The sequence below is a fragment of the Ovis canadensis genome, chromosome 6 (assembly GCF_042477335.2).
Source record: "Ovis canadensis isolate MfBH-ARS-UI-01 breed Bighorn chromosome 6, ARS-UI_OviCan_v2, whole genome shotgun sequence".
NCBI classification, from domain to species: Eukaryota; Metazoa; Chordata; class Mammalia; order Artiodactyla; family Bovidae; genus Ovis; species Ovis canadensis.
The window spans coordinates 38,733,778-38,756,119 of record NC_091250.1 but is presented as its reverse complement, the minus strand read 5'-3'; the positions used below and the strand labels follow the sequence as shown (position 1 = coordinate 38,756,119).

General features: G+C 38.0%; 1 protein-coding gene across 4 annotated transcripts in view; it reads left to right on the top strand.

The window, feature by feature from the left end:
* The window catches only part of BANK1 (B cell scaffold protein with ankyrin repeats 1), a 340,384-nt gene that overhangs the window by 278,632 nt on the left and 39,410 nt on the right, over window positions 1-22,342 (top strand). For 2 of the 4 annotated variants that reach the window (XM_069593619.1, XM_069593616.1), the window contains exons 9-11: window positions 885-1,187; window positions 5,483-5,782; window positions 20,971-21,036. In XM_069593619.1, coding sequence (XP_069449720.1) covers window positions 885-1,187; window positions 5,483-5,782; window positions 20,971-21,036 — 669 coding nt within the window. Of the gene's footprint in view, window positions 1-884; window positions 1,188-5,479; window positions 5,783-20,970; window positions 21,037-22,342 lie in introns of all 4 variants that reach the window. The other 2 variants (XM_069593618.1, XM_069593615.1) reach the window with 1 other exon arrangement.

The window sequence follows — 22,342 nt, the reverse complement described above, 5'->3', positions numbered from 1 at the left end:
TCATGATTCTTAGAGTAGAGGAAATTTGCCTGAATCATTTGGTTAAATTTCAAGATAGAATAGATTTTTTTGGTGAGAGAACTGAGCCTTAACAATATTTACCTACTCAGCTCAGTGCTCTGTGATAACCTAGAAGGATGGGACAAGGGGGTGGGAGGGAGGCTCAGGAGTGAGGGGATATGTATACATTTATAGCTTATTCACAGTTGCTCTACAGCAGGAACCACCACAACATTGGGAAGCATTATCCTCTAATTAAATTTTCTTTAATTTTAAAAAGTAGAAATTTTTTTTTAAAGTAGAAAAAATGTTTACCTATTGTTGGTAATTTAGATGCCTTCCCAGTGGAAAAATAGCAACACTTTATCAAATAGTATTTTTAAGAATTAAGATGTCATCTGGTGATAAATGTTAAATAATAACTAAATAAGAATCACAGACTCATTTGATCACAGTATTTATAAGCAAGACAAGATTTTTGTTCCTTGTCTTTACCTTTTCCATCACTTACTTATTACTTGTTAGGTTGGTTATATTGTTGTCTACTAAAAATATGGTAATGCAGTCATATACTGAATCTGCTCAAACAATAACTTTAGAGAATTGGAATATTATTATATATGTAATATCAGAATATTACATATTATTATTGTGTATGAGAGTGTCATAAACTGAAGTAGCAGGATGTAATGGAGCTCTCTCGGTAAATATTTTAAAAGCTCAGTAATGGCTATTCACCAAAACTACATGTTTGTTAGCTTTCCCCTGTATCAGTTCATAAAAGTTTAATTAACATTACCACCACTTCTGTACCAAGTTACGAAACATTAACTGCCTCCAGATGGAGCGTTTAAATGAAATCCTACAATCTTTGTCATAAACAGCCGTACAGAGCCCAGCTCTCCACCATAAAAGCTGGCCTTACAGGCAGAAGGCAGAAGAAGCCAAAGGGAATGAAATGGCAGAGGAAGAAAAAGAGCATGAATCAGGCATGGAGGCAGAGCACAGCCCTCCAGAGGTTGACAGTGAAAGTGAGAACCAGTACGATGACTTGTATGTGTTCATTCCTGGAGACAACCCTGAAGATAATTCCCAAGAGCCCCTCGTGTGCCCCAGACCACCTCTCCCCCCACCACGACCTGTAACCACTGCCTTCCAACCAGAAAAACCTCACTTCCCAGTACAAGGTAAGTTTAAGTTTAAAACAACTTTGAAACTTTGACACACTTAAAACAGCATATAGTACAGCAGTGGTGAAGCTATACAAAGATCACCATTTAAAACCAAGAGGAACTTTCCTCCTGTTCTTTAATAACTAAGACCTGAGAAATCAGCTAAGAGGTACCTGCCACTAACTCCCTTCCTCCCTCCCTCCCTCCCTCCTTTCTTCCTTTAGTCCTTCTCTCTCTACCTTTCCTTACCCCTCACTCCTCTTCTTCCCCTCTCCCTCCCTCTCTCTCTTTCTTTTTCCTTCCAGGCAAGAAGTCTCATTACAAAGCTTTCTGTAAGTAAAGAAATAAAATTTGGAAGGAGTTTGTCACTCTTCACATAAAATGAACCTCAAGCGTCATGTGGAAAAGTAAATGACAACTTTGGGTTTTAAAAATACTCTTAGTTTTCTGGCAAAAGAGAAAGGCTGATGTGTTACAGATTTGAAAATGAGCTTGGGCACAGTCACTCAGTGGGGAGCTGCAGGGGAAGCAAGTGGTAAAGGGTTTATCACACCGTGCATTGAGACCAAAGTCTAAAAGCACTCTGTCTCGCTAAAGTGGAAGAACAATTAAAAGACTGTGATAGCATTGTTCCCAGATGCGGGAACGAAGCTGTGTAGCAGCAGAGGTGGGAGTGCGAGTGGGGGTGAAGGGCAGGAAGCATCCCCAGGAGCTTCCATGGCAGGCTTCTCTTCCTGGAATGTTCCACAGCCTGGCAGACTCTCCTGCTCACTCCTACAGTCACTAATTACCACCCACTTTACTGATCACTCTTTCGTGTTTACTTTCCAAATTCATAAAATATTCTTACAAAGAAAATTTAATAAGGATGAAAGAAGCATCTATTATTAAAGCCCCATTTGTCACTGTACTTGAGTTGTCAATCCTAGAAGGCTGTAAAGTCTTTAAAGACTATTTTTAAAAAGTGAATTTTGAAACCATGAAATTCAGCATTTGTGTTCTTGAAGGCATTATCTCTATAAAGGTTCAAGTTAATCAACATAAACCCTTACTGAGATTATGTACTTTATAAGAGATGGAAAGTACTTCTTAATGAAAAGTATGGGAAACCTAGTGGGTACTTTCTTGATTCATTCATTCATTCATGCAACAAACACATATTGATTACCTACTATGTGCTGAGCTCTTGTAGACTGCTGAGATAGATCAAGGATGTAGGTATATCAATATTGGGAGTGGAGGGAGAGATGTAAATTAGTATGTGCTTGCTTGCGTGCATGCCCAGTTACTCGGTCATGTCTGACTCTTTGCAACCCCTTTGAATACAGCCCTGACAACAAAGTTTGGGTGTATTTTTCTCACTTTTATAGATATGAATAGTTTTATGTAGTTATTAAAATCAGTTATTAAGAAAACAAGGTTGTCTTATGTCAGGTTAAAGCTATTAAAGGAGTTAATTTTTAGCTACTTTTTAAAAGGAGCTAAATAATTTAAATAAAATTTTAAATCCTGTTTTTTCTAATGTGCATTTCCATATATGATATGTTGGTTAGGAGGTTAAAAATTATTCCACAGAGAGTAATTTTCACCAGATACCTAGGACCACAAGTATAATGTTGGCTAATATATCTTCTGAAAAGTACTAAATATAAAAAGCAATATCATACAAAAACTCACTCCTGTTATTTAAAAACAATATTATTACATTTTCAATGCAGTGTTACTTTTAATTACAGTGGGAAATGGCAGCCCTTTCCAGTATTCATGCCTGGAAATCCCATGGAGAGAGAGCCTGGCAGGCTACATACAGTCCCTGAGTTTGCAGAGTCGGATACAATGGAGTGACTGAGCACAATTTTAATATCCTATTTTTTCATGGGGCTAATATTGGAAGTGAATTAAAAGTAAAATGCCAGTATTTTTTCTTAAAATTCTTTGATTGAGGTCTTTGAAGGTAAGACTAGAAGCTCCCACTTATTTTTCGCTGGAGACTGTATATGTTCTTTGACTTTAGCTAATGATAGCTTCAGGAATTGTTCTGTACAAGTTTTTTCCTGCCTTCAAACCACTGATAAAGAGAAGCCACGTCATGAATGCCCCAAGCATCAAATTCCTTATGATGGATTCATGAACATATTCATTGGAGAAAATAGTTACATAGAACACTTTTCAGTTTATAACTGACATCCTGTCTCTTTGTATCTTCACAGCAAACTTTCAAGGCAACCATCATTATGATCCCCCTTTGATTTGGGCTTCCCTGATAGCTCAGCTGGTAAAGAATCCACCTGCAATGCAGGAGACCCCAGTTCGATTCCTGGGTCAGGAAGATCTGCTGGAGAAGGGATAGTCTACTCACTCCAGTATTCTTGGGCTTCCCTGCTGGCTTAGCTGGTAAAGAATCCACCTGCAATGCAAGAGACCTGGTTTCAATCCCTGGGTTAGGAAGATCCCCTGAAGAAGGAAATAGCTACCCGCTCCAGTATTCTGTCCTGGAAAATTCCATGGACGGTATAGTCCATAGGGTTGCAAAGAGTTGGACACAACTGAGTGACTTTCACTTTGACTTAGATCCAAGACCCTAGAGCTTGTAATTAGAATGTGTCAAATTCTTCCATGGACAGGTTTCCTGGGCTCTTAAGATTCTTATCTTTGTTCTACATTCTTCCCCAATTATTTCAAAAATTGGATTATAGGAGTGATATATTTTAATCATTATTTACTAGTGTACAGTCTGAGTTGAGAAAACTCAGATCCAACTCCAACATGATAAGTATAACCTGATACACTGGGAAATGAAAAGCGAAATGTTTTCTTTCTAGCACAAGACCAACTTTAGAAAGAGTTGAGAAAAGAGGTAGGTGGAGAAACAAAGAGAGTTAACAGCTCAGGAAATCAGTTCATAAAAGTAAGATAGTTGACACATTCTGCTAAAAATGAAACATTGTACATGTGTTTCCCACACACTTAATCTGGTTTCACCTAGGATACTGTCAGTGAAACAGAAGTCATGAAGTCAGAATCTCAAAACCATATTCTTCACAAGGGAAAAGGAAAGTCTTGAAGATTTTAAAGTTAATGCCAGGCATGTTAGCATTCATACTTCTTGGGTTAAACTAACTGAAATAAGCTAAAACTCAGCAGGCAGGTGATCTCGGGCTCTCCTTTGGTTTCTCCTCATAAGCCTACCCAAAACAATTGCTGAATCTTCTTATAATAATACCTTTTTATTCTGCTCGTAACCATTTGTCTTTGTCCCTACCTCCTAAGTTTCCCCACTAAAATATCCATTAAGTAAGCTAAAAAATTTTGATCAGATTCTTACTAAACAGAAAAGAGACTAATTCTTCCTTAGTTCATGAGCATGAATCTCAGAACAACGTAGAGAATTGACAGTTTTTCAGTCAATAACTGAAATAATCTCCATTTTTATTGTTTTCATTAATACTTTAACACCTGTCAAAAGGACACATTTAAAAGATTTTTCTCATCGTCGGGCAGAGAGAGCCATCAAAATTCTCTTCAACTTATTAATTGATCACAGTATATAGTATCTTTGTCTTCCAAATAAACTGCTGCTAGAATATTTTAATATGTTCTTATAAAAATATGTAAAGATTTTTCTGAATATGAAAACTATAAAAGACTACTAAATAAAGACTATTTATTAACCATAAAATATTAATTCTTGGAAAATTAATCTTCAAGCCATTGATTTTCTATGCCATCTTTTATTTCATGAACCCTACTTTCAATATCCTTTATCAAGGAATGAGGTTCATGTTGGCGTATAGAAATCAAGAGAGCCAGACTGAGACTTAGTATAAGAAGCTAAACAATGGTGCTTTTGGCTAGTCCCCTCTGTCATTTTCAGAGAAATCGATTTTAGACAAAATACCTGGTTCAATCCCTATAAAAGGTAAAATGGCTTCAAATTAAAAAAAAAAAATTTTTGAGAACACTAGGCTTGAGAAACACAAGCGTTCAAAGTATTTGATATTTGAGGCTTAGTTTTATGATTTGATTTCCTGATGTTAAATCATTCATAATCTATGTGGAAAGTAGTTATATGCCTATTTGTATGTTTTCAAAGAATGCCATGTCTTTAACAAACTTATTCTAAGAAGTTAACAATTACAGACTGAAGGAGAATATGTTAGTAAATTACATGATTCGCTTTTCTCGTTTTGGAATTTATAGAGTAATATACAAATTATTTGGGGGGGGTGGAAATTCAAACAACTGACAAATGGGCACCAATAATATTGTATAAAGTATAAATAATTACCATTCAAATATTTTATAAGCAGGGAAATTGCTGGAAGGCCAAATGGAGAGAAGTCAAAGTTGGTGTGATTTCAGTGCAAGATATGAAACAGGAAGTGATTCTGAAGAAGAAAAGAAAGAAGATGAAAAGGGCCGGGAAGAGGAGGAAGACCCATACACTTTCGCTGAGATTGATGACAGTGAATATGACACAATACTGGCCAGCAGGAGTATAAAGAAAAAAGCTGGAAGTCGCTCATTCATTATGAACAGACCTCCTGCCCCCACACCACGGCCCACAAGTATCCCTCCGAAAGAGGAAACTACACCTTACATAGCGCAAGGTAATTTGTTCCATTATTGCTGTTATTGTTTGTTTGTTTATGTGTTTTTGGAGACTGTCCTGTCTTTTGGTAGGATCTAAAACCTCAAAGATTAAAAGTATGTTTTAGAGTCAGTTAAGTTGTGTTGGCCCATTTTTTAATTTAAACACACAATGGATAAAGAAAATAAGGACAATGTGTGGGGTTCTGGTTTGTAATTGTTCATTAAGAAGGGTAGTTTTGACTATGAAACCATAGTATGTGCAAAGAAATACTGTTCGGTGCTTCTCCCATAATTCTATGAGGAAGCTCAATTCCCATGAATAACGTGTACCACAAGAAAAATGTAGATACTTTACTTTGCCCCTCTTCCATTCACAATAACTTTAAAAAATCTAAACAATTTTGAATACTAGAATCTTAGATATGCAATGCAAGTGTCTTTGATAACTGTACTTCACCCCCAATGATTAAGATTCACTTCATCCATGATAGAATTTTTGCTTCATTTTAGATTGCAATTCTTTGTCATTCTCAGTTAAATCTAAATATAAAAAACATAAAAAAGCCTTAGAGCTTTCTTATATCTATAACCCCAATAAGATGTGTTGACTTTGCTATTATTTCCTCACATTCTTGTGCAGTCTGGTTTGGTGCATTCCATGAGTCACTGGTGTCTAAGACATGACTTTTATTCATCAGTGTATCATAGACACATGTACTTAACCCCACTTTTGGGGTTAGATACCACCCTAGGGACTGAAAATGTGAAGTAAACCATTGTTTCCATCCTTGAGGTGTTCTAAGCAACAGCTATACAAATAAATATATAGTACAATTTGACCTTTTATTAGAGATTTTTGAATAAAATATTTGGGATTAATCAAAATGTTTGGGTGACAACTAAAGATGAGAGGCAATATATTATACATTCAAATAATCTAAACGAACTACACAAGCAGAACATTTAAATATATACCACAGATTCGCTCAAAAAGAACGCAGTTATTCATCTGTGATCAGTATGTGCAAAAGAAACCATTCTATTGTGTAAGTAGTATGTACTGAGAGATTTGTGTAAGAAAATTGAGCAAGTTTTTCCATTATAGTTTACACCTACTTAACAGTGATGTGCTGATAATGTTTAAGACACTATTAAAAAAATAGAAACCAATAACAAATTAATAAAGATTTCAGCTAAAATAAAATGTCAGCTGGAACAGTTATTAGATTATTAAGGCAAGGGATAAGTTGTAATTAGAATTTTTCACATTGTCTAGCATAGTGGCTCTAGGATATTGCATACAGGCCTTCCTATCAGCAGATTCTACATCTAAGGATTCAACCAACTGCACCTCAAAAATATTCAATAAGAGAAAATTCCAGAAAGTACCACAAAGCAAAGCTTGAGTTTGCCTCCAGGGCAACTGCTTACATAGCATTTATATTGTATTTTCAGCTAATTATATAGCATTTACGTTATATTAGGTATTATAAGTAATCTAGAGGTGATTTGCAGTAGACAAGAGAATGTACATAGGTTATAGACAAATACTGTAGCACTTTATAAAAGAGACTTGAAAAGTGAAAATGTTAGTCTGTCAGTCATGTCCAACTCTTTGCAACCCCACGGACTGTTGCAACAGGCTCCTCTGTCTGTGGAATTCTCCAAGCAAGGATACTAGAGAGGGTAGCCATTCCCTTCTCCAGGGGACCTTCCCAAGCCAGGGATCGAACCCCAGTCTTCTGCATTGTAGGAAGACTTTACCATCTGAGCTGCTAGGGAAGCCCAAAAGAGACTTGAGCATCTGCAGATTTTGGTATGGAGGAAGGAGGTCATGAAACTAATTTCCTGTAGAACCTGAGGGACAATGCTCTTTGACAAAGTTGTTAAATCCCAATACATTTTTTTTTTAAGAGAGAAGATAAACATAATTTAATGAAAGAATTTGGTTGTATCCTAGAAATTTCTGAACAGGTACATCATCTTCTGCATCTCAGTCTTTAGGGAGTTCTCAGGACCACAAAGACCATGTTGTGTTTCTCTACTTTTGGCCCTTTATCTTCTCGCCCTTCTGCCAACTGTCATATTCTTGTTTTCCATGAATTCATTCTTGTGTTCTATTTTTTCTGTATCATTCATTTCTCTTTGTTTACTGGTAGTGGGGGCAATGAAGTTTAATTTCTTTGTCATGGCTTTTCTCTCACTTTGCTTTGATTCTAATTTATAAATTTCTGTGATATTGATTTCTCTTTAGCTCTCATATCATCTGTATTATCTTTGTCTGTTGTTTGTCGGTTTGGCCTGGAACTCTTGATACCTCCATGAGCTAGGTGGCTCTTCCTTACTGTGCTTTCATGTTGAAGAATGAGGCACCAAAGCCTAGATGGAAGCTTTCCCTACTCACTTGTGGACTGCGCTGTAGGGCAGTAACATAACCAGCTTTTTCACTGAATTATCCCAAAGTGTAAGTTTTGGTAGATCTAGTCTCCTGTTTTTCAATATCTAGAATAAATTCCAGCTAATTGTAACCTAATTTATATACCTGCTTGCCAGTGCTCTGAAGTCAGAGTCTGGGAAGGAGACGGAATCTCACCACTCAGCATGCACTATTCAACTTGTTCTCCCCGTGTTCAGTCCAGCGTCTGAAACTCCTTCCACCCACTGCACCTGGTGTGCCACGGTCCTTCTCTTCACTTTCCCCAAGAACAAACTGCTCATCCTAGAGGACTGCCTTATTTCACTGAAGAATGGATTAGAAGCAATGCCTGCTTTAGACTGCCAACCAAGCTCCATGTTCTATAAGAGCATTGGGATGGTTCTCCTTCTCACTCATAGCTTTATTAATTATATAAAGTTTTATTAAGAACCAGATGATAAATTCTTTCTGTGTATTAATAATTCAAATCCCCTACATAACCATGGTACAATTTGTCTTTCATACAGACACACAGGAACTTTAAAGAATCTTAAAAATCTTGAGTTTCTAAGAAATTTAAAGGCTGTTTATCTCACCTACTCATCCCAAGTCCAACACCTATCAATATTTATAGGAAATCTTTCATTCAATTACATAATCAAATTTGTTCTCACAGCATTTGTGTTATATGCAGACAGGGATCACTGTTACGTGATTTATTTTGGTTTTGTTTTGCACTTAAGTACATACAAGCAAGTATGATTATTTTCCCTATATTTCAAAGCAGTAGCAAAAACTGAACTATAAATGAGGTCATCAAAGTCCCTTTCCATTATTTCTTCCCTTTCTCTTTTCCTGGGATATACTTGCTGGCCTCTTCCTTTTATGCTATTGATTGTTGATCATATTGTTCTCACATTAGGAAAACATTACCTCATCATCCAGTTCTTTTTTGATGTTCTTTGCATTCCATGGGATAAATATCTTTCATCACGGCTTCCTTTTTTCTTTCCTAGCTCAGGCAACTCTATTAAATAGAATATCCACCATTTCCCGGAAGGCCATCCATTCCATTTGAAGACTATTAGTTTGCTCTAGTTCTTGCCAGAGCACAGAAGCAATAGCATAATGTTGGCACATCTGGGGTATGTTAAAGTAGCCGAAAGAGAAGGCTGTGGAGCGGGGGATGGAAGAAGGATGCAGATGCCCAACTTACTGTTTCAAAACTCAAGAAAGTGATAGCAAAGTGACTAGGCAAATAAACCAGAGAGATACGGGAAAATCACGTTGGCTTTTGTGGGGTAATAGAATGTGTGTGTGTGTGTGTGTGTGTGTGTGTGTGTGTGTGTGCTTAGTCATGTCTGACTCTTTGCCCAGGAATTGAACTCACATCCCCTGCATCTCCTGCACTGCAGGCAGATTCTTTACCACCGAGCCACTGAGGAGGCCCCATCCAAGTGATTAGAAGCTTGAAACTTTCACTCTCTAGAGAAGGGAGAAGGACTGAAAGTGGACGAAGGATCAGTCATGACTGTGTGGGGAAGCCTCCATACAGTGCTGTTATTACGGGTTTTCAGGAGCTTCCAGGTTGACAAACACATAGAAAGGGTGACATGCCCCCAGATGCTATGGGGACAGACTCTCTTGGGCCAGAGACTCCCAGACTTTGCGCTATATATCTCTTTATCTGGCTGTTCATCTGTATCCTTTATCATATTCTTCAATAAACTGGGAAATAAGTGTTTCCCTGAGTTCTGTGAGCTACTCCAGCATTTTTTTTTTTAGTTTTTTATTTTTTAAATTTTAAAATCTTTAATTCTTACATGCGTTCCCAAACATGAACCCCCCTCCCACCTCCCTCCCCACTCCAGCATTTTAATAGAACCTGAGGGAGGTTGTAAGAATCTCCAATCTGTAACCAAATCAGACAGAAGTTGTAGGAAACCTCGGGACTGGCACCTGCAGTAGAATGGAAGCAGACTTGTGAGCCTGAGCTCTTAATCTGTTGATCTGACACAATGTCCAGGTAGATAGTCTCAGAATTGAATTAGAATGATGGAAGTTGTGGTATATTCATACAGGGTTGTAGGACTTGGTTGGGGGGGAAAGCCCACACATTTGGTGACCAGAAGTGTCTGAAATGAAGGGTGAGAGTGGTGTGAGATGGAGGAGACACACAGGAGGAAAGTTGGGTTTTCCCAATACTGCTTTGAAGGTAGGATTCAGATTCCCCTGATATTACCTAAGCAAAAAACTTCATATATCTGAGATTCAAATTCCTCATTGTAAGTTGGGAGCAGAAATAATATGTACCTTAAGGATTGTTTGGACTTCCCAGGTGTCTCAAGTGGTAAAGAAGCCACCTGCCAATGCAGAGATGCAAGAGACATGGGTTTGATCCATGGATCAGGAAGATCTCCCGGTGGGGAGGGGGGGCGGGCTTGGAAACCTACTCTAGTAATTTTCCCTGGAGAATCCCATGGACAGAGGAGCCTGACAGACTGGGGTCACAAAGAGTCAGACACAACTTAACTGACAGAGCACAGAAGCAAGTACAAATAAATGACAAAAGTGACAAGAATCACATCAATGTGGGTAGAACAGGAGACATCACTAGCACTACAGAGGATGATCAGAAGAATATACCAATCTAGTAATTTCTAAATTTCACGTTTTAAACTAAGCATGCTAAGTACTCCTGTTTGAAGAGGGGAGCCCATACATAATGGGACAAACTTCTAGAATATTCACTTACAACTAAGCATTCTAACTTCTTTCATGCAGCATAACATATCAGTCAGAAAATCTATTTCCATCGTCACCACTATCCCGTCCACAGAAATGTAGCTTATTAATACAAAATTGAATCCATGGTTCGTTTTATCAAGAGATATGTTCCTGGGTTTTTAAAATTCTATTCTTATTATACTAAACCTAATTTTATGTTAACAACCAAAAAAGAATAACTCATTTTTCTTAATGAAAATTTTTGAAGTCTGCCTGCTTCTAAATGCCGTATTCTTTCCATCGTTTGCGCCCTTTAACATTGAAAAGGATCAGATTCATTAAGCTTCAAGAATATAGAGGAATTGACAAGGATTTACAATCCTTAGTGACAGAATTCTTGATTTAAGACTAATCAAGGAAAAAAAAAAGACTAATCAAGGAAACAAAGTGAGATCTTTTCATAGTATAGATAGATTGGTAATAAAACTGTATCCATAAATCATGCAAAGAGATGACTGCCTATTGTGGAAAATTTTTCAGTGTCAATGAACAATTTCCCATTTTCCCCTCACACAATTAATGAAACCAAGATCATTCGTCAGAGTCTGTGTTGCTGATTTGGGGTAGAATATAATTTCCCTTTCAATTCTCAATTGCTACTGAGTTGCCCTTGGCATTTTACAGTGCAACAAAGTTGTATATGACCTTTTTGAGAGCTACTCAGCTACTGGGACCCTAAAATGTCAAGTACAACTCAGTTGCTCAGAAATTTTCCACTTGCAATTCACTTGTACTTGAAATTGATCACGTCCAATGCAATTGAAATGCAAGCAGAGAAGAAAAAAAAAAAAAGCCTTGTAGAATCACTCAGGAAAATTAATCCATATCATTGTAAATGTGACAGAATGGAATGGCTTCTATCTCATTGTTATTATTCAGTCACTGAGTTATGTCTGGCTGTTTGAACCCCATGGACTGCGGCACACCAGGCTTCCCTGTCCTTCATCAACTTGGAGCTTGCTCAAACTCATGTCCACTGAGTCGGTGATGCCATCCAACCATCTCATCCTCTGCTATCCTCTTCCCCTCCTGCCCTCAATTTTTCCTGGCATGAGAGTCTTTTCCAGTGAATTGGTTCTTTGAATCAGGTGGCCAAAGTATTGGAGCTTCAGCTTTAGCATTATTATCTATCCTCATTAGTGAAGAGATAAGGGCACATGTATTAAAGTAAGCCTTAGATCAAGTGCCTTGCATTCTATTCTCTGGCCCAGTGACTTTGTCCAAAACTTAATCTTCAGGACTTAGTATATCACAGGTGTTCTCAGGATAGAAGGATATATGTATCATTTGTAAGATATGGATAGGGTTCTGGTGCAGCTCTGCAAAAGAACAGTTGTTCAAGCTGTGCTTACACGGAGAATTCTGGTCTTTACCTCTTAAAGTACAATATTCTTGTGTACCTGAAGAATCACTTTAGTCATGTCCGACTCTTTGCGCCCCTATGGACTATAGCCTGACAGGCTCCTCTGTCCATGGGGATTCTCCAGGCAAGAATACTGGAGTGGGTTGCCATGCCCTCCCCCAGGGGGATCTTCCCAACACAGGGATCAAATCTGTGTCTCTTTATACTAGAATCTCTGTTAAATTTGTATTTTAATAAGAAGTCCGATTGACCTAGAGTAGTAGTTCTTAACTGGTGGTGATTTGCCTTCCAGGAGACATTTGGAGACATTTGGCAATATTTAGAGACGTTTTTGATTGTCATGGCTAAGACATAGATGTTACTAGCATATATGCCAGGCCACAAAATGTGTCTCAACAAGTTTAAGAGGATAGAAATTATATCAAGCATTTTTTCCAACCACAGTGGTATGAAAGTAGAAATCAATTAGAGGGGAGAAATGGGAAAAACACAAACATATGGAGGCTAAGCAACATGCTACTAAAAAAAACAATGTGTTAATGAAGAAGTCAGAAAATAAAATGCAATGAAAATAAAAACACAACTTTCCAAAATCTACGGGACGCAGCAAATGCAGTTTTAAGAGGGAAGTTTATAGCAATACAGATCTACCATAAAAAACAAGAAAATCTCAAATAACCCTGTCCTTTTGAAATTTTCAATCTGCATTTTTGTAGTTTGAACCTTATTGGCAGAACTAGTATTTAATGTTTATTCAGAGTGAGAGTGACCTGGTCTTACTAGTTACTTATTCAGTTCAGTTCAGTTCGGTTGCTCAGTCATGTCCGACTCTTTGCGACCCCATTAGGACAGCAATATTTCCTGATATAAAGCGAAAAAAAAAAAGCCAGAGAACCAAAAGGTAAACTCATCACAGCTTCTAGTGGATGGCGGTGACTTCCTAACAACCCAAACCACTTTTCTTTGCTTTTCTTTTTTTTTTTTTTGGCCTTGCAACTTGTGGGATCTTAGTTCCTCAACCAGGGATAAAAATCAATATCCCTAACCACTGGACCACCAGGGAAGTCCCTAAACAACTTCCCTTTGACACAAAAGAAAAATTACTAGGGACATCATTAATGTCTACACTAATATCCTTTTTTATTGAATACAGATGTTCAAAAAGTAAAGTCAAATAGTGAGCCCACATGAAATCCTAGGGGAAGAAATTAGCCCCCAGTGCTCTGTAAGCAGTAGGTATTCAGTAAATGTTGCCTGCCTGGTTCAAGAGGAAGACAGACCTGCCTGCCCAGTAGTGAAGTGTAGACTTCGCTAAACACTCATTATAATGGACTCAAGCTCTAATGCCACAGAATTCCATAAACCAACTGCTGTCATTCTCTGAATGTCCCAACTCCCTTAATAAGAAACATTTCAAGAACAGAAACATTCTTATTTGCATCAAAAAGGATAAATATGCAAATCAAAGCAGTTTGTATTCTACCTAAATAAAAATTAAGTTCCTTAGAAGTAGAAAATGTAATTAATAGTGAGATTTCCTGGTTTGGGAGATTTTTATGGGAACACATCTATCAGACTTAAAAGTTTCCATTACAAACTGGAAAGAAAATTAATGTTTTCTCCTTAAGAAGCCAAAGCATTCATTGATATTTCCATTGAATTAGAATTTCTGTACTGTTTTCCTTCATGCAGATATGTACTTTGCAACTTCCCATCACCACCAATCTCCCAAGTATGCCTTAACCACCTCTGTGACTTCACGTGTGCTGCCTGACCATTTGTAGATCTTCACCATCCTCTTCTCCCCCCAAAATCCCACAACTCCTGGCTCTATGTCTGCCAGTCAGTAAACTGCTTTCAGATGAAAGACCTTCATATCATGTGGCTGATGTGACTATTTCTGTTTGTGACCATGCCGCCCCTCACACACCTATTCAAATGTGGTGACCTGCATTCGATAAATTCATTAAAATTGGCAACCCACAACTATTGCTAACAGAATGAAATGGTGCTTTTAAGCTGACAGGAGTGCTCAGTCTATCTTGATCCATTTGCAAAGAGGCTGCATCTCTTCCCTGAGCTTCGATTTGATTCGTTAGTATGACTACTTACAGGGTTAGAACGTTCTGTTCCCTGCCTTTGCTGGCTAGACAGGAGCTGTTTACATTGCTTGTCTTTACCTCACTCTGCCTTTTTGTCATCAGCATGCTCAGGGTACAGACTGGGGAACAAGGCAGGCAGAGTAGGGCTGTGGAGGTTGCATTATGGCCCCTGCCCTTCCTGCCTGTTTCTCATCTCTGTCCTCTCATCAGTAGGCATTAATGACACGTTTGACTCTTGCTTAAAATAAGACACCAAAAATGGAGGACAGAATGAAAACTGACCATGTCTTGTTTACCTTCGCATCCTTAGGACCTAGCACAGCACTTAGCTACATGGTTACCAATCTAATGAAAGTTGGCAGAGTGATTAATAAATGCTACTATACTAAGGACCTGAAGCACAATACCAATCTGTATATTTCATATCAAATCCCTGGTTTCAGGAACTATCAACAGTGATAGGTATACAGCTCCAAACATTTCATTTCACACTTCTAATGGGCATGGAACATCAAGGGCTTTGTGGTTTATAATTCATTTCCTTATGAATGCACTTGGCTATTGCACAGACTTTCCATTACCTTAGCCACTTATAAAATAATTCCAAATAAGCTTTATCAGATTTTCAAAGAAGGGCAGCCCTGGAAGAATCTGTTTGCTTGAAATAGGCCACTAATGAGGTTGACATGAACAATGTTCTTGCAGAAGCAACCTGGAAAGACAAATAGTGCAAGTGAATTCGTTATATTTCACCTTCTCCTCCTCCTCTGCTCTTCTGTTAGTTCTGCTTTGCTTAACATTTTGAGTATTTAATACTATGCAAATTTTTCCCATTCAGTATCATTTCTATTCTAGAGAAAATTTTACGGAAGTCATTCTATCAACATTTAAAATAAATGGGTTGGTATTTGGGGCATTTGCATTGTTTGAGATTATTTTGAGCCTCAAAAATTGTTTTTCTTCCTTTATGGACTTTTTTAATGTTTAAAGGTAGTGAAAGGTACTAATAATGCATTCATTATTCTTTCTCCTTAAATTCCAATTTTAGGTAGGAAGAGAAAAATAAGGTTTCACTCAGTCAGAGAATCATCAAAATTGACGTTATGTCATAATTGCCTTGACAGCATCGTTTGAACACTGACGCAATAAAATACTGTCAAGAATAATATTCTCCAAGATTTCAAACACATGGGGACAGAGCCACCTCCATATATTACAAAAAACTAACATTAGTCTGTGACTTAACTTTCTATTGTTTCTGTTCATCTAAACCTCCACTAAAAAGAATTGCTTCATCAAAACCATGCATTTTATTTAAATTCATGTGCACTTAAGAATTTATCCAGGAATTTCCCAAGGCCTGATGGGCTTGGGAAAAAAGAATTGGTAGCATTTTAGCATGTCAGAACTGAGTAAGACCCTAGAGATCATCTCATCTTAGCCTTAACTTCATTGGCAAAGGAAATAAAGGCCCGAGGGAAAAAGTCATTTTCCCATGTCATGCATGTTGTTAATATTAAGATAAAGCTACACTCCTTCCACTGTTCCAAGTTGATTACCATCCTGGTATTCAGATTTTTTTTCAGTTACTGTATGTTTAGAACAGACTTTCATCTTACCACAAATCCTGTTGTACAAAAATAATACTTTCATATCTGAACCTGAGTGATTCATACTCAATGTTTGGTTCTCCCTATAACATGAATTTTCTAGTTGTCTCCTATAAACATTATGCATTTTATGCTTAAAATGCATAAAGCTTTCTAGGACCAAGATTTTGTTGGCAGACATAATTTAAATGTTTCAGCTAATGTTTACTACAAAAAGAAAGATTAACAAATTCTGGAATTTATATCTTTTCCTAAGGCTAATAGAGCATGTGTCCTTGGTATGCGTGTTTGTACTGGTCGTCCTTTGGGTGGGTTGGCTCTTTCTTCAGGAAACAAGTTAATATAAGTATCTTCCCAAGATAAACTCATATTCAAAAACACCTCCTAACTTTCATAGCAATGAGAAATGGTGTGTTCGGAAATATGTTAATTGCTAATTGAGCTCTTGTAAGGAAATGAGGTTTGTCTGTAGGTGGAAGGAGGGAAGCAGTTGTAGTGGATGGAACCAGAGATGAGTTAGGAGGGAATTTTAAGGGAGATTAGACAGACAGAGAGTCTTCGCAGTAGCTCAGTGGTAAAGAATCCGCCTGCCAACGTAGATGTGGATTCATTCAATCCCTGAATCGGGAAGATCTCCTGGAGAAGGGAGCAGCAACCCGTTCCAGTAGTCTTGCCTGGAAAATCCCGTGGGCAGAGGAGCCTAGCAGGCTACAGTCCATGGGGTCGCAGACAGTCAAACACAACTTAGCAACTAAACAACAATACTATGGAGCATGACTTAGTGCCTGTCCTTCTCTTAAAGAGTTCTGTGATCAGCACGCTCATCATCATCCTCCTCAGAGCATCCTATCCTCTGCTCCAGTCGTACACCCCATTTCACGATGTTATAGCTACAATAGCTGCTTAAATGTCAACATTAAATACACCGCTGTAACTTCTCAATCTAGAAACTGAGACTGTTTACCTGTTTAACATTTCCTGTATTTCACAAAGTCTGAATATTTACTGTCAGCAAAATGTATTTCAACAAAATATAAGGTGATTTTTAACAAATTAATGCCAAAAGCTGGAAAAAGTAATTCTATTTACCAGTACTCTATCAGAGCTTCACAATTTATCAGAGTTCTTAAAGCTTATCAACAAATGTGCATTTTATTGGACAAATTTGTTTTCTGACTTTATCTTTGGATGCAGATGTTTATCCATTTTAATGATTCCATATTACAGCTATTTTTTGTCTGAGATAGTCTCAGTTCCTGTCTTAACAATATTGGTGAAAAGACCCAGAGTGTCTACATGTTATTCAAATTTCAAAAGTGTTTTATTTTTTCAAGACTTTTAGAACTGGCCAATGAAAAAAATCAAGCACCACTTGTAAAAAATGCTTTTATTATCCTAAAATATATTCGTATACCATATATCCATCAGTATATTTTATTTGAGAAAAAATGTAAGCCACAAATTCCAGAACTTGCCAGTAAGTTATATTTAGCATGTTTTCCAAATACTAACTTGAAGCAGAAAATTGATTTGCAACCAAAAATGTTATTTCATGTGTGTAATTTCTCTTAAACACATCATACACTGAAACTATATTTGCTTCACCTATTTGAAGGAAGACAGTAGGGCAGGGTACCCTTTCTATTGACAACAGCTGGCAAAGTATATATGCATAATAAATAATAGTTGATTTGATATGGTTTAGGGAACATTCTTGGGGCTTCCCAGGTAGCACTAGTGGTAAAGAACCCACCTGCCAATGCATGACACATAAGGAATGTGGGTTCAGTCCCTGAGTCAGGGAGATCCCCTGGAGGACTCCAGTATGCTTGCCTGGAGAATCCCTATGGACAGAAGAGCCTGGTGGGCTACAGTCCATAGGGTCACAAAGAGTCAGACACAACTGAAGTGACTTAGCATGCACACACAAAGGGAACTTCCTTAAATTTGAAAAAGTGCTATCTGAATTCCTCACAGATATGACCTTGATATTAGATCAGTTTAAAGAATACTAAAATCAAAGAAGCCAAAATACTGCTGGGATGCATCTCCCAAGCAGAGTGGTCAAGTGCCATCCATCCAGTTGGAACATGCTGGGAGCCACCACAGGAGATCCCACCCATGACAAGGTCATGTGGAAGAGAACTGTTAAGCAAGGCTTCAGAACTCAAGGGGCTCCCTAGGCTTTCTCAAGCATCTACCCCAAAACCAGAATCTGTCTGTTTTACTGTTTCATGACTTTCGCCAACTCCTCTGACATTAACAGGGGGCTAACCCTGACCACCTTTCACTGGAGAAAATCAACTTAGGGCTATAGCTAATAAGTCTCCTGGACATGAGAGGAATATTTCAAATCAAACCCCCTCTGTTAGCATTCTAGCTTGCTCGGCAGGTATATCGAGACCCTTGCAGCTATGCATGTGATTATTTAGAGCCTCCCAACTGTGAGAGGCACAGAAAGCCTAAAACATAGAACCTTTCAAAGGGTTAAAAGTTATTAGAGTAGTGCTGATGTAGGATTTCATTATTGGGCCAATGCTTGTTGCTAAGTTCCCATATCTCTTATCCACTGTGCACCTGGGAATGCATTAGTTAACATAGTGAGAATGTAAGAAAAACAAGTGTAGCCTTGAATTTAACCATATCAGACTTTTGAGCTAATTGGTTCTTTCTTGTAACTCACTGCACCTTGCTCTGTGAAAAACATAACTCTGTTTGGCATTTTCTGAGGCTGACATAGATTAGAAATATAAAGAAAAAACACTTTGAGGGGAAATAAGTTTTCTGGTTGAGCAGCCTTTATCAAAAGAGGGTCATAAAATGTTCACAGGCCTCCAAGGCCAGAAGATACTGTATACAACATCATTTGTGGAAAAGGTATGTAGAAAAATCCTGGTTTCGATAAGGGCAAAACTGCTGGAATGTTGGGCTGACTCTGTATGACCTTGCATCTTCCATTTCCCTCTATATACAAAAAAAGTATATAAGTACCTTTTGAAAATAAAGCTATGGATCTCACTCATCGAAACAGCTTAGTCTCCTCATGTCAATCATTTTCCTCCTCTTACTCTCTCTTTCAGGCTAGTTCCCATCTGGAGTACAGAGGTCCGCTGTGTCTACTTATTTGTCTGGGTTTCTAAGACCTGAACGGGAAGGCGCCCTGCGTCTTCACTCCCTCAGGAGACCAGGAGGTCACCTGTGGCCTTACATAGATGGTGCAAGTCTCTTGTCTTGATACTTTAGTGATTTTCTGTATAAACCAAGGAGCATCAGCCTCTTTTCTTCTCTCCTCTATTTTCTTATCTACAACATTCTTTCCTTATCTATCTCTCTCTAAATCAATCCCTGACACCATTCCTCCTTCGGGTTTCCCTGGATCCTGTGGGGGCTGGACTCCGGCAGGAACACTCCCACTCCTGTGTGCCTCGGTCGGGCTACCCCAGGCAGCTGTTTGGGGAGCAGAGACACAAGCATATGGGAAATGCCCTAAGGTTCTTTCTCTTTTTGGCCACACCACGTGGCATGTGGGATCTTAGTTCCCTGACCAGGGACTGAATTCACGCTTCTTGGATTGGAAGTGTGAAGTCTTAACCACTGGACCACAGGAAAGTCCAACCCTAAGGTTCTTTTTAATCCTCTCTCTAGGGCTTCTTCTTTGCTGTTTTTCTTTTGACAGAACATACTTATTTTACAGTTTCTTTCCGAGTGTTTCATTACATTTAATTCTTGATATGCTGTTTTGCTGACTTTGTCTCACTGTGGTTTGTTTCCTTGTGTGATTTCTAATTCTTTTTCTTTTTTGGAGAATAGTTGACATGCAATTACATGTATCTGTAAGTTACAGGTGTTCAACATAGTGATTCACAGTTTTCAAAGATTAGACTCCATTTATAGGTAATAAAATATCAGTTATATTCCCTGAACAGTATGTCCTCAGTTGTGGATTATGGAAGACGAGAGGCAGCAATGCTGTGAAGAACCACACAATAGATTGAAGTGCAAGGCTTGAGAGTCCAACTCACATCTCCACCAACAACAGTTCTGGGATCATTTCGATATTATGTAACCCTTTTAAATGTTAGTTATTTCCACCTTCCTCATCTGTAAATATATGACATTGGATCAGTCCTCCAAGGCCTCTTGCAGTTCCCAAACTCTGTAGTTTAGCCTACCCATTAAAAATAAATGGGACTCTGGGATGTTCAGTTTCTAGAGTCAAGCTCTAAAGGCTATAGACTTTTTCATTAACAAATGCCAGAAGGTATACAGAACTTTGTGGGTACTCAATAAATATTAAACAATCAATCTTATCTTTCATCTGCAAAATGGGGTGAGTAATGCTGGCTTGTCTCACAGAATTCTGTGCGAGAAATAATAAATGAGAACAAAGCACTTTTCAGATAATGAAGTAATTCGAATAAGCTGCTTTAATAGGTCTGAGGTCTAGCTAGATGATGCAAGAATAAAGTGCCTTTTTTATTATTACATCTGTGAAATACAGCAGTCTTTTCATCTGTTTAAGAAGAAACAATCTATTATCCTTGCTTATCACCAAAAAGTCAGCATGAGTAATTTCTATACAAATGGAATTTTTCACGTGATTTTACCATTAATCACTTTTAACAAAATGCAGCTTTTATCTTTACCTGATATCAAAATGGAATCATATCTTGATTTGAACAGTTTAATGGTGCATTCCGTCAGTATTATACTACTATGAGCAAAGAAGAGGCTTTTTGAAATGACTGATAAGCTGCACAAATGAGAAAATTGTAAATCTAATAATCTTCCTACTAAAAAAATAATACAATTCAGGAATTGTTACTAAGGAAAATGAAGTATTGCATCCTACTTTCCTAGAGTCTTCTACAGGTTGTTCTTTTTAATGTTTCTGTTCAATAAATAATATGTGTTCTATTTTTTACAGTGTTTCAACAAAAGGCTGCCAGAAGACAATCTGATAATGACAAGTTCCATGGTCCTAAGAAACAAGGTATTGATATGAACTTCAGCTTTTTAAATCATCTTTAAGTAAGAGTTAAAGAAGTTTTATGAATACTGACTCAAGTCTCCTGACGTAGAAGTAAATAGCTGTGCACTTGATTACTTTTACTCTTAAGTCACTATCTTACCCAAAGTAGCTTTTCCATAAAAAGATTAATGCAAGAATATTCTTTTAGTTAATAAAAGCAAATTATTTTAATTTACAAAAGGAAAGAAATTCACAAAGGCCTTATGAGGATATTTGTGGTGATGTTGATGATGCTGTTTGTTATCACAGCTCTAGGAGGGTCAAGTAAGACAAATTCTCTCACACACCTCAGAGACCTTTAGAGAGAAGTCTCTAGAGCTTAACTTGGTAGGAGGGGCAGATGACTGATTCCCCAGAGGAGACCAGCATGGGATTTCTGTGCTCTGCATTGAACTCCACTCCAAGATTGTACCCTTTTCTCACGGTTCTCTTGCCTTAGGCACTGGATCCAACGTTTTTTGTTTTTTATGTTTTTCCTTTAAATAATTATTTATTTGTAATGCAGAAAAGAAATACACATTGTTGCTACACAGGCATCTGACACAGGAGGAATGTTTTCCTCTGGTTCCATAGGAGCTGGCTGCTTCCAGTCTTCTCTGATACACTAGGTTCCTTTTGAAAGGAGAGACTCTAGCAGGTGATTTATAATAATATTTTTCTGATAATAAGCCCTTGGTTAAGATTCAGAAATGCAGAACATAAAAGGCGGCAGAAATGGAGGTAGTGCTGGACGCTTTGATAATCAAAGAACACGTACTGATGCTTTTAACCTCAACCCACTTCTGAAATAACGTCACTCCAAAGTCAGTTCAGTTCAGTCACTCAGTTGTGTCTGACTCTTTGTGACCCCATGGACCGCAGCATGCCAGGCTTCCCTGTCCATCACCAACTCCCAGAGTTTATTCAGACTCATCCATTGAGTAGGTGATACCATTCAACCATCTCATCCTCCATCATCTCCTTCTCCTCCTTCCTTCAATCTTTCCCAGCATCAGGTTCTTTTCCAATGAGACAGTTCTTAGCATCAGGTGGCCTAAGTATTGGAGCTTCAGCTTCAGCATCAGTCCTTCCAATGAATATTCAGTACTAATTTCCTTTAGGATTGAATGGTTGGATCTCTTTGCAGTCGAAGGGACTCTCAAGAGTCTTCTCCAACACCACAGCTCAAAAGCATCAATTCTTCGACACTCAACTTTCTTTATAGTCTAATTCTCACATCCATACATGACTACTGGAAAAACTGTAGCTTTCGTTAGATGGACCTTTG